Here is a 14,498-nt window from a genome sequence, read left to right as displayed (position 1 = left end):
TGGCGGATTTCATACAAAAATTCACCTACTGTGATGATTGTCATCGCCGTGATGATGTGGTGATTTTTTTTTGTATGTAAAATCATCAGACGTGGTGTGTTCCCGCGTATCTAATAAAATGGCGGTCTGCGTGACCTCCCCAAAGTTTACAGCCTTGGAACCGAGTGACACCCCCAATTTCATAGCCTATGCTGAATCGAAAGTAGAATTCAGAAAAAATTCGAGTTCGAAATCGACATTGGCAGTGTACGTTATGAAGTGAGCTGAAAGTTATGTGAACGAATTCATCACAACTGTCAGCATTAATGTCAAAAGAGACAAGAATCCATGTACACACGTGAAAAATCACAACAAAACGTTCTGTGTTTTGCTTCAAAGGAGAATATTTCGCGTAAATTAATTTGATATCGAAAATCATTCAGGTAATTACTGGTGACGTAATCGTAGTTCTGTACTAGACATACAATTTCAGCTGCGATCAATACAATTGATTCAACTCAATCGATCTTGTTAGCTAAAAGGTTATGTTTACTCTTGCAATTTCAGTTTAATCACAGAACTGCGAACAGGCATGGGCTTAACAAAACAATATTTAGCACATCGTGCAGCCGGAAAATTTAACATTATTGCCAGTGGTCGTTCCAATGTTGTTTTCGTCAATGTGAATAAAACCGATGGTCGGTATGTTGCAGTCGGAGCGGCGGAAAATACATACGTCTGGGATGTTCGGTAAAATTTTCATTTTTTTTCTTTCTGAGATTTTCTCCTAATCGCCAGCATCCACGTTTCTAGCCTCGGAGAGAAGACCATCGAAATAGATCACGAAAAGAACGAGGTCACAACATTAATAGAAACTACCAGAAATCGTAGCGGGTCAGTGGTAAGTGAAAAAAAAAACAACCAAAATTTTCTCCGACAATCTGTTCAACATGCAAAGAACCAAAAAGTAAACAAATCTACCGATTCTGGGCGGTATCAGGTCGAATCTGATCGAAATCTTAACTAGTCGCTTAATTAAAAGCAATTTAATTCGGATTTAATTCTAAATTAAACTTTAAGACACGCGCAACAATTCTTATGATCTCAAATTTGTTAATTAATTATAGAAACCCATTATTATTGCGTTTGAACATTTTGTCCATTTATTTCGTGAGGTTTGGTAAAAGTGATCAAAATTTTACATCACAAACATGAAAGCGCGTGTTTTAAAGTTTTTTTTAATGTAAAATACCGAAATTAATCTAAATTAATAGAACGTGTAATTGGGATCCATTAATTTTGGACATTTTTTTGTACATTTTAGGTCACATTGCGGCCGAGTCCCGATAAATTACACATCGCCGTTGGCTATTCGAATGGCAGCATTGAGATATTCAATTTGTTGAATCGAAATTCGATCTGTTTATTCACCGGCCATCGCAATGCCGTCAACGTGCTACGATACGATAAATTGGGAATGTTACTGTTGTCGGGCGGTAATGACAACGATATCGTTGTGTATGATGTTGTCGACCAATTGGGAAAATGTCGATTAACCGGCCACACAGCACCGGTAACCGATGCCTGCTTCTATGAACCAATGAACGATGTGGTCATAACCAGTTCGAAGGACACACAAATCAAATTTTGGGATATTGAGACACAGTATTGCTTCATGACCATTGTGGATCACCGATCGGATGTGTGGGCTCTGTCATTGGTACGAGACAGTCAATATCTGGTGACTGGTTCCGGTGACAGTGCGTTGAACATTTATAAGATCAGCGAAAATGAAAAGGCCACCGAAGAGAACAGAGACAATGACGAGGACACGGACAATAGTCCGCTGAAATGCAAACTAGTCGGTACGATTCAACGAGCCGGCCGAGGTCGAACTGTAAATTTAGTGGCAGATCCCACTGGTCGAGTGATTGGTTGCCATGGTACGGATGATATGATCGAGCTGTTCTATTTTTGCACCGACGACGAAGCAACTGCCCGGCTAACGAAACGACTGAAAAAGTTGTCGGTTGAGAACAAGTCAAATCTATCGGGACTGTCATTGACCGATGAGGTGAAACGACTCGCTGGCATCAAGACTCAGTGCAAAGTGAAATCAATTGATCTGTTGATGGGAGTGAAGAATGAACTTCGGGTCGTGTCCACGCACGCAAACAATTCGATGAAGATGTTTTCCCTGAACATAATGGAAAAGAAGGCCGAAGCCATGTTGCTGAAATCACTAACCCATCATGGCCATCAATCGGAAGTGCGATCATTGTCGTTCAGTTCAGATGGCATGACGATTGCGTCGGCAAGCGGAGATTCGTTGAAAGTTTGGAATCGACAAACATTGGCCTGCATTCGAACGATCGAACATAATGGATACGTTTTGTGTAGTTGTTTCGTACCGGACGATCGTCATGTTTTGCTGGGATTGAAAACTGGTTTCTTGCTGATCGTAGACATCATTACCGGTGACATACTGGAAGAGATTCCAGCGCACACAAGCGAATTGTGGTCGATATGTCTAACACCAGACTCTAAAGGTTGTGTGACTGGCGGAGGCGATGCGACAGTTAAAGTGTGGTCATTTGAATTGGTCGAAGACGAGTCAACAGGCGACAAAAGCAACGTACTATCGCTGTTACACAAAAATACGCTGAAACTTGAGGAGACTGTGCTGTGCGTGAAAATTTCACCGAACAACAAATTCATCGCCGTTGGTCTACTGGATTCGACGGTCAAAATATTCTTCCTCGATTCGTTCAAGTTCTACTTGTCGTTGTACGGTCACAAGTTACCCGTTCTCTGTCTGGACATTTCATCTGACTCATCCATAATTGCTACGGGCTCGGCTGATCGTAATGTGAAAATCTGGGGCATGGATTTCGGTGATTGTCATCGATCGTTATTCGCTCACGATGATTCCGTAATGGCGTTGCAGTTCATTCCAAACACTCACATGTTCTGGACATGCGGGAAAGATGGCAAAATCAAACAGTGGGACGGCGATATTTTCGAGAAAATAATCACGCTTCCCGGTCATATTGGAGAGGCGTACCATTTAGCTGTGGATTCGAGTGGTCACAATCTCGTGACATGCGGTTCAGATCGAGTCATACGGCTGTTTGAACGAACCGATGAGATGATTGTTCTGCGTGACGTCCAAGAAGATGAACGAGAGGAAATCGAAAATCGTACATTAGCCACCGGTGAAGATACAACCGTTCCCGGCCTCCCGAATTTGAAACTTCCGTCGAAGAAAACCGTTGGTGCGGAGCGTGCCACTGAATCGATTTTGGAATGTCTGGAAGTTAGTGAAGAATTCGATTCGGGAGACAGTACAGATCCACCGCCGTTGATGAAAGCATATGGTACGACCAACACAATCGACTATTTGATAAAAACTTTAACGCTGGTGCGAGCAAGTGATTTAGAAGAATCGATGCTACTGTTGCCGTTCGAGAGTGTGTGCAAAATTTTGTCAAAAATGCCCGAACTAATAGAACAGCGACCCGATCAAACGGAACTCTTGTCCAAAATAGTTTTGTTTCTGTTCCGAATTCACCAAAGGCCGATTGTAGCCAATCAAACATTGCTGCCTATAACACAGAAAATCATCACAACATTGCAGGCCAATGTGATTGAGCTGCGGGACATGATTGGACTGAATTATCATGGACTCCAACTGCTGAAACGTGACATTGAAGCTAAAGAAGGTGTCGAATTGTTCCGGGATGCAACGAAAACCAAAAAGATTAAGGAGAAAAAGCACAAGCAGCGGCAACTGACCAAACGATTGAATATACAAATGAGTTGAGTCTACTGTATCTGTTGTAGCTTTACTGTTAAGTTGTTTGTACATTTTTTTGGATTAAATATACTGACAGCAAACTGACCTGCGAGAAATTATTTTCTCTCCAAAACTGAATTCTCGAAATAGACGCATTTGGAAATAGTTGCGTGTCTCTCTCTAAGAGTCGTTTTGCGAAAACTTCGACCATCTTTATATGAAATTCGAAACCAAGGGATCTTTATGAGTTATATCTCGTTCGAAAACTTGTTCCAGACTGAGTAAGTTATAGAAGACTCTCGATTTTCTTAAAATTTCTTTAAATTTCTCGATTTTTTATATGAAGTTTACGGGATGAATATTTATAATGTAAATTGCTTTCAACGTGATTGGCTTGTAATGAGAAGGTAAAAAACTTCGAAAATTACACTCAAAACGCTAATATTTTCTTCCTAACTAGTGTTGAAATGTCGCGACTTAATCGCTTATTTCCGACGTCGTTTAGGAAAAATGTTGTTCCTAACTTATGCTAAAGCGCTATTTCATCGAATTCGATTCCCCCATTTTAGCATAAGTTAGTAAAATAACTATAACTGGTTGGAACATTATTGGAATCGTTTGGAAGTGAATTTGTCGACAAATCGTCGGAATCTCATTGATAATTCCACGATTCCACTGCCAACATTACGCTCTTCACACAGTCAAATGCAACAAAAAGTGTCCTGTTTGAACTTCCTCGGGAACTTTTCGCATTTTGTATAAGCGCTACAACAGTTCATATCATCCAAAGAAGAAAACAACTAAAAATCAACGACAAGATGGTATTTTGTCAAAGTGCAACAGCACATGATGATCTGCCATTTGTGACGCAATTTTTTTAATATAAAGAATTGGTGTTAAAGTTAAATTTTTGCGTTTAACGTCACCCTTTCTGATATCAATACTTTTGTAAGTAAAGGACTTGCGTCACCCTTCCTCCTTTAAGAGGTTTTTGTCTGATATCAGTACTTTTGTAAGTTTTAAGGTTAAAGCGCAAGTTATAACATATCAAAAGTTTTTATTTAGAGACGAAGAAAGCAGTTTTAATGTCCCGTAACACAAAAGATAATACCAAAACCACATTTGAAACAGGAAAATCCAACTATCCGACAATTTTCATATTTGTCACTGTTTTCTGCTTCTAAAACACTGAGACTTTGTCGAAGACACCAACCTCAAAATTGAAACACTTTTCCAGTTTTGGTCATTTCGCTTGTATTTTACTCCCAAAACTCTGAGACTTTGTCGAAGACAACAATTCTCCATCTGCCGTACATTTCGAAAAAAGTCCAAAAACATAAAATTGAAACACTTTTCCACTTTTGGTCATTTCGCCCTTATTCTACTCCCAAAACTCTAAGACTTTGCCGAAGACACCAATTCTCCATCTGCCATACATTTCGAAAAAAGTCCAAAAACATAAAATTGAAACACTTTTCCAGTTTTGGTCTTTTCGCCCATATTCTACTCCCAAAACTCTGAGACTTTGCCGAAGAAACGAACGTTCCATCTGCCATAGTTCCTGAGATAAATCTAAAAACTGATAGTGACCAAATTTTTGCACATACGGCAAGTAAAAAATATTCCAATTTCATCTCCAAACAGCATATCATAAGATAACATATCGAGAAACACATACAAATACTTACACACACACCTAAAACGTTCATTTTACATGTAAATATATGTGGCTTGTATGGGAACTTCCTAAAGCCCTAGCTCCTAAACGAGATCATGTCGACCCACATTTTTTTCTGTCAAAAGTCTTAGAATCATATGCCATGAAACTACTCCCCAAATTTCAGCAAATTCGTAGGAGCCGTTCTCGAGATAGATTCCACAAACAAACAAAGGTTGGTAAAATTCATTATTTCAGAATGGGTCAAATCTGACCTTTCCCATACAAAAATGTAGATTTTGAAATGCAATATCTCGGCCAATTTTGAACCCTATGAGACGTGCGATAACTCGTTGAACTCGTATTGACGCCCAGAATACGATTATCATACTTTAGGAGTCGTTGGAAGGGGGAAGAGTCAAAAAGTTGCTGTATATATGTTCCTTAGTCCCTAAAATTTTTTTTTTACATTTTTTGTAGTGTGGACTTGCGTCACGCCTGCTTACTAACGTGCAGGCATGATAATGACGTCATATCAATGGAATAATTGAGTGAAATAATGTTTGGTATAATACTCCGAAAAACAGTGTTTAATGTCGATATATAGACCGCAATGCAATAAAACATTATAAGGTACCAGAGAATATACCACGCTCTTCGTTACACTCGTGTTTGTGTAATATACAGAAGAGTATTAATGCTGGGTATATTCACCTGTGCCTTATTGTACTATTATATGCAGAGGAGAACGGATATATCGAGATAAACAAATTTGCCCTAGAGGGCAAACCATAAACTAGTTGTAACATATTATGGGTGTCGAGGTTCTAGGCAGATAAATTATATTATTTTTTTTATTTCAAATTTTCTATCGGCCCTTAACCTAATGTGTGTGGGGTGGGATACAATTCAGTATCCATAGTTGTGATGCCGCTCCATAAAATGGAAACTATATCTGGAACGCTCCAAAATAATCCGTCCAGATTTTAAAACTTTTGCTGTAACAGTTGGAGCTGATGATCATTAGAGAAATTCTTCCAGTATTGCCAACACGATTCCGTTAATCACAAATGAATTTGCTTCAGCTGATTTACACAATCAAAATTGTCTATACGTTTTAGTATAAATAGTTTTGATTGTATGTGAGGATCAGCTGAAAAACAGCTGAAGCAAATTCAATTCATTTCACTGCCTCTGGCTGTAACCATTTCAGAGACTACAATAAATAATATTTATTACTCCGTAAGGTTCATTGTCTGTTTTCACTCAAACTGGTTTCTTTAATTTCTCGAATTTCTCGAAAATTCTTCAATTTCTTGAAATTTCTTGAAATTTCTCGAATTTCTTGAATTTTCTCGATTTTCTTGAATTTTTGCGAATTTCTTGAAATCATTTCTCAAAAGAAGGCCCTACTTTCACCTTTGACCTCTGAAATAAATGGACTACACCCTCGACACCGTATGGGGCGACAGTGTATTTATAGGCAATATTCTCCTTACAACTTAATCGGATAAATGTTAAATTATGGTCAAATACTAGCCTCAATAAGGTACACATTTAGCGGTATCGATATGTTCGAAAAAGTTCTGCTGCAGCAATTTTACCTAGAAAAATTGAAGATTTTCAGAGTTTGGTAGGACAGCGCGATCCGGTTACCTGCAAAATAATAGGCACATAGATTACAACCTATATAAATCGCAGTCAACATGAGTCACTCTAGCACGTCCGTCCGTATCAAAATTTTTGATAGAAATTTTTTGTCTTATATTCTTCCCTGAACTACAGCATACGGCTCAGCATACAAACTCCACATCTTCAAAACAACGATTTTCCGCACAAGTATGTATTCTACTATTACATGCTGAGAGCGTTGAAAGAAGTGCTTGAAACATGAAAAATACGGTTTCCGAGACATGAAGCATGTAATAGTAGATTACATTTGATGCTGCTTGGTAGTTCTCCGGTTCAAATCTTGTGTGTGTCAGGTTGAGTTTTTATACTTGAAAATTGGATGATTATGACCTCTAGGGTAATAATGAACCTAGAGGTCATAATAAAATTAACCTAGGTGCTTAACTACTGGGAATAACGTTGGGTATAATACTTCGAAAAACAGCATTTAATGTTGATGTATTCACGCCAATGCAATAAAAGAAATTTTTCGAAACCACCACCTTGAACAATATATGTAAAAAAATCAGAATTCAAGAGCACTCGTAGGTTTAATTTCATAAAAATCGGACCATGACGCAAGAAACTCATCCGAATCGTTTATATTTTTCGATAGAGTAAAATCCACTCTCCATTCACCCACTGGCACCAATGGAAAGTATTCGTGTGAGGAAATGTACGGTTTGAGATATCGATGACCCTAGAAGTCATCATTTCTTCAAAAATCGCTCGTTACACATGTTAATAAATTTTTTTTCACTCGTACGCTAATCGGACACGGATCATACATGTTTCCTTTCATTTCTAATCTCCAAGTTTTCTTAAAGAATGGATGGTCCGTGTGGTTCAGTTGAGCACACAATTCTATCTTCAATTTGACCATATTCGGACGGTATACGGTTCGATACTTTTTGTACGCAATTACTTCGATCTGTAAATTTGATTAAAACTTCTTAGAAATTCGAAAGTGTAGTTACGGGAAATTACATAGATTGGTGCTTCCAGTTTCAGTCCTGGACGAAAAAAAAAATCCATTGAGGTCAGTTTTGATGTACGATTTAGCGGCCGGCACCGATTGGAAACGTTGCAATATTTTTTGCTGCTAGTCCCTAAGCACTTTTGAAGGACAACGGAAATAAACTGAAAATATCAAGAAAGGACTCAGTATATTGGGCATCACGTTGCTGAGGACTTTAATGCTACAAATTTAGCTTGTTCAACGAGACAACGGGTTACATATTTATTAGAATTTGTTCCAAATGCCGTACCACTTAAAATTAATTAATTTATTTATTAGTTAATGCACAGACAACATTTTATCGTAGAAACCCCATTCCAACCCTTCTTTGTATCGAAATGATTTTTTATTACGATACAGGATAGAGAGTAAGTAGGGATAGTGGAAATTCGTTCGAGAAAAGCTTGCTTTACTTATCTGCCACTTAAATCCAATGAGTCTTTAGGCACGACGTTGCACAAAATCAGCTTTCCTACTCCCGAAAAAGAAGCCTTACCTGATTCGAATTTATACATTTGATAAATAATAGGAGCAGCAGAAGTGCCACAATGTTTGCTAATAATTTCATCGTGTTGTCAGAAATATACTAATTTAGAGGTGATCATAGCAGATATTATATACTAGAACTTTATATTTGGATTGTTGATCATTTTGCATGAGTCCATCGATGTGGAAAATTGTTTGCAATTAAATTTAATATCAACTGATTCACTGAACCGAAAATAATCAAAACAAACGTATGTATACAATACAACAAAACCTCAAAAATATTACCAACTAGCTCTAGCAGGTCAGGTCAGTTTGCTTTGAATTAGGTCAGGTTCGAATTGAAATTGAATGAACCTGAACCCGAAATGTTTACTTCAGGTCAGTTTCAACTGACAATTTCGTTGCTAGCGTACAGAAGCTTACCCAACCTTGGACCAAAAACTAGTTAAGATTATCAAAAATTAAAGAAGAAGTGGTAACCCTTTCTGTGTGTTCTTGGTTCCTTTTGGGTAGTCCAATTTTCTCCCACTATGTTATGTTTCTATTTCCGGTCTGCACGTCTATGTGATGATAAATGAAAAAAAAAATCCGGATGGAAGTTGGGACGTGTTAATGAAATCACTTCCCGTTGAGAAGTAATAGAAAGTAGTGCTATAATCTGAATTTCGTACTAACACATTGAAATAGTAATTTATGCAACAATTTGCGAAAAGAGGTAGTTTCGTCACTAGATGTGATGTCGTGAGGCATGAGAAAGTTCACTTTGATTATTTATTGATTATTCAAGTAAGCACATAGGGAAAAATTCACACTAACAAATATTACGTATTTCATGCTAGGACCACATATTTTACGTAATTCTGTTCGTAATCTCCGGCTGGATTCCACTAATCCAAAACTAACTGATTTACATACAACAATTAAACTGGGGTCACATAAATAGAAAACGCGCAAAATCATTTTTTATCCATTTTCCTAAACATTCTTTGAATGACTAAACTTAGGAATTTTAAAGGAAATAAATTACTAAAAATAGGCCCTGTCACACAGCAGAATAACTGTTTGTATACAAAGAGGCAACAGTGCGAGTGACATCCCAAATGGCAACGCAACCATATTCTTCCCGTATATGTCATATTGTTAAGCTGGGTCACTGGAGTGCGGAATTCACAACAGGTGGTCTTTTACCGGCTGATGCTACTTCTAGCATAAACCGAGGCATAAACTGGTAAGAGACCATATGTGGCAAAACCTGCACTTCAATGAAATTTACCCAGTGTACATTACCTGATATGAGAAAGGTTTGTTGTATACGCTTTGAAGTGTAGAACTTACGCCAGAAAACAAAATCTTCACTACATTGATAGAGTTTCATCAAATACTTGTTGTGGCGAGTTGTTGTGTTGGAAATTGACTGGAAAGATACGTTAGCAAAGTTGAAAAATTTCAATTTGGCTGATGCCAAATTGACAGTTCATCTGATTTCATGAACGAAGAGCTGACAAAACGGAATAATTTGCCATTTGGTGTTGCTGTGAATATTTTCGCATAAGTCGTTGTGTGTAGGCACAGTTAGGATAAATGTGACGTTTGTCATTGTGTCGTCAATTGTAAAAAACGTGATATTGCTGGTGGCGCATTCTGCTGTGTCTCATAAAATGTATTCTATAACCAGCATCACCTTAACAAATTTTTATTAAAAATCAAAACTCAAGTGCACTCGTAGGTTTAATTTCATAAAAATCAGACCAGGACCCAATAAATTCGTTCGAATCGTTTATATTTTTCCATAAAATGAAATCCACTCTCCATTCTCCAACTGGCACCAATGGAACGTAGTCATGTGTGGAAATGTACGGTTTGAAATATCGGCGACCCTAGAATTTAACCATTTTTATTCTGCATTCGTTTTGTTAGTCCATTTAGTCAAATTTTCAATCGTACGCTAAGCGGACACGGATCCAACATATTTCCTTTCCTTTTTGGTTTAAAAAGTTTCTTAAAGAATGGATGCTCCGTGCGGCTTAGTTGAGCACACAACTCTGTCTTCAATTTCAACATGGTCTGACGGTATACGGTTCGATACTTTTTGTATGCAATTACTTCGATCTGTGTAAGTCGATTAGATTGTTCATTAATTCGATAGTGTAGTTAGCCCCACTGGAGATTACATCGATTGGTGCTTCCAGTTTCAATCCTGGCCGAAAACGAAACTCCATTGAGGTCATTTTTGATGTACGATTTAGCGGCCGGCACCGATTTGTAACGTTGCAATAATTTATATTGCCGGTCGCTAAGCACTTTTGAAGGAAAATGGTAATGTACTGAAAACATTAAAAAAATCATTTAAAACCGCGCACCGTGTTTCACGAGTTACAATTTCTTAGACTTAGTACTGATGCTGCAAAGATTCACTCGTTTAACGAGGTGCACATTATGCATCGTACTGATGCCATATCATAATCGTCGTAAAACAATGATTTAATTAATGATCAAAGTACGATTAGACTCATAGCAAAACTTTCATTGATCATATTGGAAAAGTAGCGTCACCTCATTCGAATTGATACATTCGAAAAAGAATAGAAGCAGCAGAAGACTCACAAGGATTGTTAAAAGCTTCATTGTGTAATCAGAAATACTGAATAATTGGATGTGAATTTGATAGATGACGGAGATGACCTTATGTATATTTGGATTGTAGCTCATTTTACATTAGTTCATCGATGTGGAAAATTGATTTCGCTCAAAAGTGTATATTACCTAAACCAGTAAACCCATCAAACACGCAACAAACGATTAGAGAACGTTTATATAATATAATACACTGAAAAGCTTGAGTTCGCTAATGGTTAAAAAATAGAGTTAAAATATTACGAACAACCAGGCCCGTAGCTACTAACGGGCACAGGTGTGCATTGCCCACCCTGACTTGAGCGAAAAACCGGTTTTTCTTCAATTTTACCATATAAAAATATTTTTGTCGTACTTTTGGCCACCCGAAGAATTCGTCGGATGTATCACAGACTAGTAGAGTAGCGTTGCGAACGGATAGTGTCGCTCACCCAATCTTACATAAGTATGTTGGAATTGGAAGTTCAGATACATGATCGGGTCAATTCGATTCCCAAAATTGAGGAACCTTCAATGCGGAGCATCACACTCACTCGTCAAAGATTAGCATTAATTCCAAAATCGGACAACCATCACTGGAGAGCACGTTACAGTTGTTCATTTAGCAAATGACCCAAATTACAGCGATTTTTCCTTTGGAGGAGTCGGAATGGAGTAGGTATTGAGGATTCTTCCAAAAAGTGTCCCGGAAAATTCATCACCTTTGAAGCCATTTCATTTCCCCTGGCTATTTCTAATCCATTTTTGTAAACGGGGTACTCTTAAAACTCATATGGGAAACTCATGTATGTCCTAATACAGATTTTGAAAGCTTTTTCTAGATCAATCAACGATACGTAGATATACCACAACTCTTCATGGCAAACAACATGGAACAAAAAAAAATCTTAAAGAAATTAGTGCACTCTGAGCCTCTTTTTTCGACACAAGGACCTGGACCAAAAAGCCCTCTTCGTATCTTCTAAAAGTCGTCGGTTCCTAGAAGAAGTAAATTTCACAAGCACCTGCACTATTTAGTAGAAATCGATGACTTCCGGAAGAAAAACTGACGAGAGGAAACTTCCTGTAGAGACGATGATTTGCTTAATAACAAACGAATTCTTAGTGGAGATGCGGGAAAACAGGAAAAGTATATCCTTCAAAGACCTTTAAGCACTCAAATTGTGACAACAACAACTTTCACAATCTATTAACTATTTATAACAATTATTTCATTTAAAGATTTAAGTAATAAAATTACACAAAAAGATTAAATTCGCTGTTATCCTGACAGTCGGAAAACAGTTAGAAACAGGGAAATACGCCGACTGTTTTGAGACCCGAATTGTTTTGGGTGCCCACCTAACTTTCTAGCGTAATCACGTTGTCGCTACTCAACGGGAAGTACTCCAAAACAGGTATAGAAGTTTGGAGTCAAATTCCAGGAAAAGTGATTTTGTTTTGTTCTATTTTGATTTGTTTTGTCTTTCACTAGCTTTTCAAGCATATCTCTGGATGTTTTTGATCAAAAATAGTGTCGTATGAAAGGTATTAACGAGACGAATCAGAATAATTAAATTTCAGAGAAAGCAAGCAAAACAGCTTGTTTACGGTGTTTTCCACGTGCATCTCCGGAAGTTTTCGCTCAAAAATGATGGCCGACATGTTAAATGGAGGGTATTGACGAGACTAATCAGAAAAATCTATTTGATGGTTTCGTAGAACAGTAGTCAGGAAAACAGCGGATTTCCTTTTTTGTGCAATTTTCTTACTTAACTCTTCAGATGAAATAATTGTTGTAAATGGTTACCGATGTGAAAAATATTGCAGACCTCCCACGCCAAAAATGAGCTCCTTAATTCAGAAATAGGGAGGAAATTTTTTTTTAAATCAGGAGGATTCAGGAGGTTTTCATACTCATAAAATAAGGAGATTCGTGACTGTTATCAAAGAAATGATCGCCAAAATTATTTAAAAATTTATGAAACAAAACTTTTACAAATAAAGACTTTTCGAATGACAAACGATACAGTTATGCATTAATATGCTAAAGGTAAATTTTTTTGTGGAGTCGTAAAGAAGAAGAAGGACTAAAACAACAAACTAATTCGTTTGTAAAACGTTCTAGCTTAGCCACAAGCGACTTATAGTCTGTTTCATTAGACGACATTTTTAGAAAATTTACTCATATTCAGCTTGAGTCGTAAAATGCCCGTTTCCAAAACCATCATTGGAGTGGTTTGGAATAATGAGGAATTTTTGAAAAAGAAGGATGTGAATTAAGAAGGTTTTGATTGTCGTGAAAAAGTAGGTTCAGAAATACTAAACAGCTACTTATCCTAAAAAATGCACAAAATATTTAAGGCTCAGTTGTGAAAAATCGAATGACTTGTGTTCACTTTATTCGTAGTTGTCTTCGTCCGAGCTTCATGAATGTATCCACAGCCCGTTGCCAAATCGAAACGTGAAAAAAAAACAGAATCTGATTTAATCTGCGAATCTTTGTAAAATATGGGATTGAAATGCGATTCTCTTGGGTAATACAGTCTTACATATAGTGTTAGATCTAACACTTATAAGCTGAAATATCACTTCCCACTTAGAAGAATCAATCATGCTACTCTGTATAACTAGAGCACTGTTGTATGGGGTTGCATGCTAAATGTTTTTTCAGATACAAGATCAAATATTTGAATCATAGAGTTACACATTGAAGTCCAGCGGTTGAGCTCCTTGCATTTAATAATTCTTTCGACTTGATAGAACTATTCATATCACAATGATTCTCTCTAGGTCTAGCTCATATAACGACATTGTAAGTGTTCCACTGTTCTTAATCAATAATTGGTAACTGTTTGGATATAAATTAATATGTGAGCGAAGCGAGCGAAATTTTTTCATTTAAAACGGTTGTATTCACTAACGTTCTAGTTCCAGCCAATAAATGTGCATAAGCTTGTGTCGATAATGAGGTAATTTTCCTATGTTCATTCGTTTTTTTGTCGAAAAAGTAGGAAAATAGGAGAAATTACTAAAAATAAGGAGGATTTAGGAGGGTTCATCAAAAATAAGGAGAATAAGGAAAATAAGGAGAAGTGAGAGGTCTGATATTGTTGTCACAATTTGAGTTGTTCAAAGGTTATTGAATGCAATACTTTTCCTGTTTTCCCGCATCTCTAGGGAAATTTGTTTCGTCGACGTGAGTGAAGACAATAAAACAAAAGCAAAAAATTCTCTTGATATTTTCCTAAAATTAATTTAATTTACAAATAAAT

At 37.2% G+C, this 14,498-nt stretch overlaps 1 protein-coding gene across 2 annotated transcripts; it reads left to right on the top strand.

Annotated features, from left to right (window-relative positions):
* The first annotated feature begins 266 nt into the window (after positions 1-266).
* Positions 267-3,880, top strand: LOC119076784 (WD repeat-containing protein 3). 2 transcript variants are annotated; one of them, XM_037183745.1, is made up of 4 exons: positions 267-422; positions 547-729; positions 793-840; positions 1,306-3,880. In XM_037183745.1, exons 2-4 carry the CDS (start codon positions 572-574, stop codon positions 3,800-3,802), a joined length of 2,703 nt encoding a protein of 900 aa, XP_037039640.1. In that variant the 5' UTR covers positions 267-422; positions 547-571; the 3' UTR covers positions 3,803-3,880. The 2 variants fall into 2 exon arrangements, with proteins under 2 accessions (XP_037039640.1, XP_037039639.1); XM_037183744.1 differs by having other exon boundaries at positions 793-880; positions 1,304-3,880.
* Positions 3,881-14,498: the final 10,618 nt, after the last annotated feature.

Source organism: Bradysia coprophila, unplaced genomic scaffold (genome assembly GCF_014529535.1).
Source record: "Bradysia coprophila strain Holo2 unplaced genomic scaffold, BU_Bcop_v1 contig_232, whole genome shotgun sequence".
NCBI classification, from domain to species: Eukaryota; Metazoa; Arthropoda; class Insecta; order Diptera; family Sciaridae; genus Bradysia; species Bradysia coprophila.
Note: the sequence above shows the minus strand (reverse complement) of the source record. Positions and strands in the feature narration are given on the sequence as shown.

Excerpts from the sequence above, each read along its gene's own strand:
- LOC119076784 (XM_037183744.1), top strand. The coding sequence starts at position 572 with ATGGGCTTAACAAAACAATATTTAGCACATCGTGCAGCCGGAAAATTT. Across the intron at positions 730-792 it reads ACATACGTCTGGGATGTTCG|CCTCGGAGAGAAGACCATCG; the intron begins GTAAAATTTTCA and ends CCACGTTTCTAG. Across the intron at positions 881-1,303 it reads GAAATCGTAGCGGGTCAGTG|GTCACATTGCGGCCGAGTCC; the intron begins GTAAGTGAAAAA and ends TGTACATTTTAG.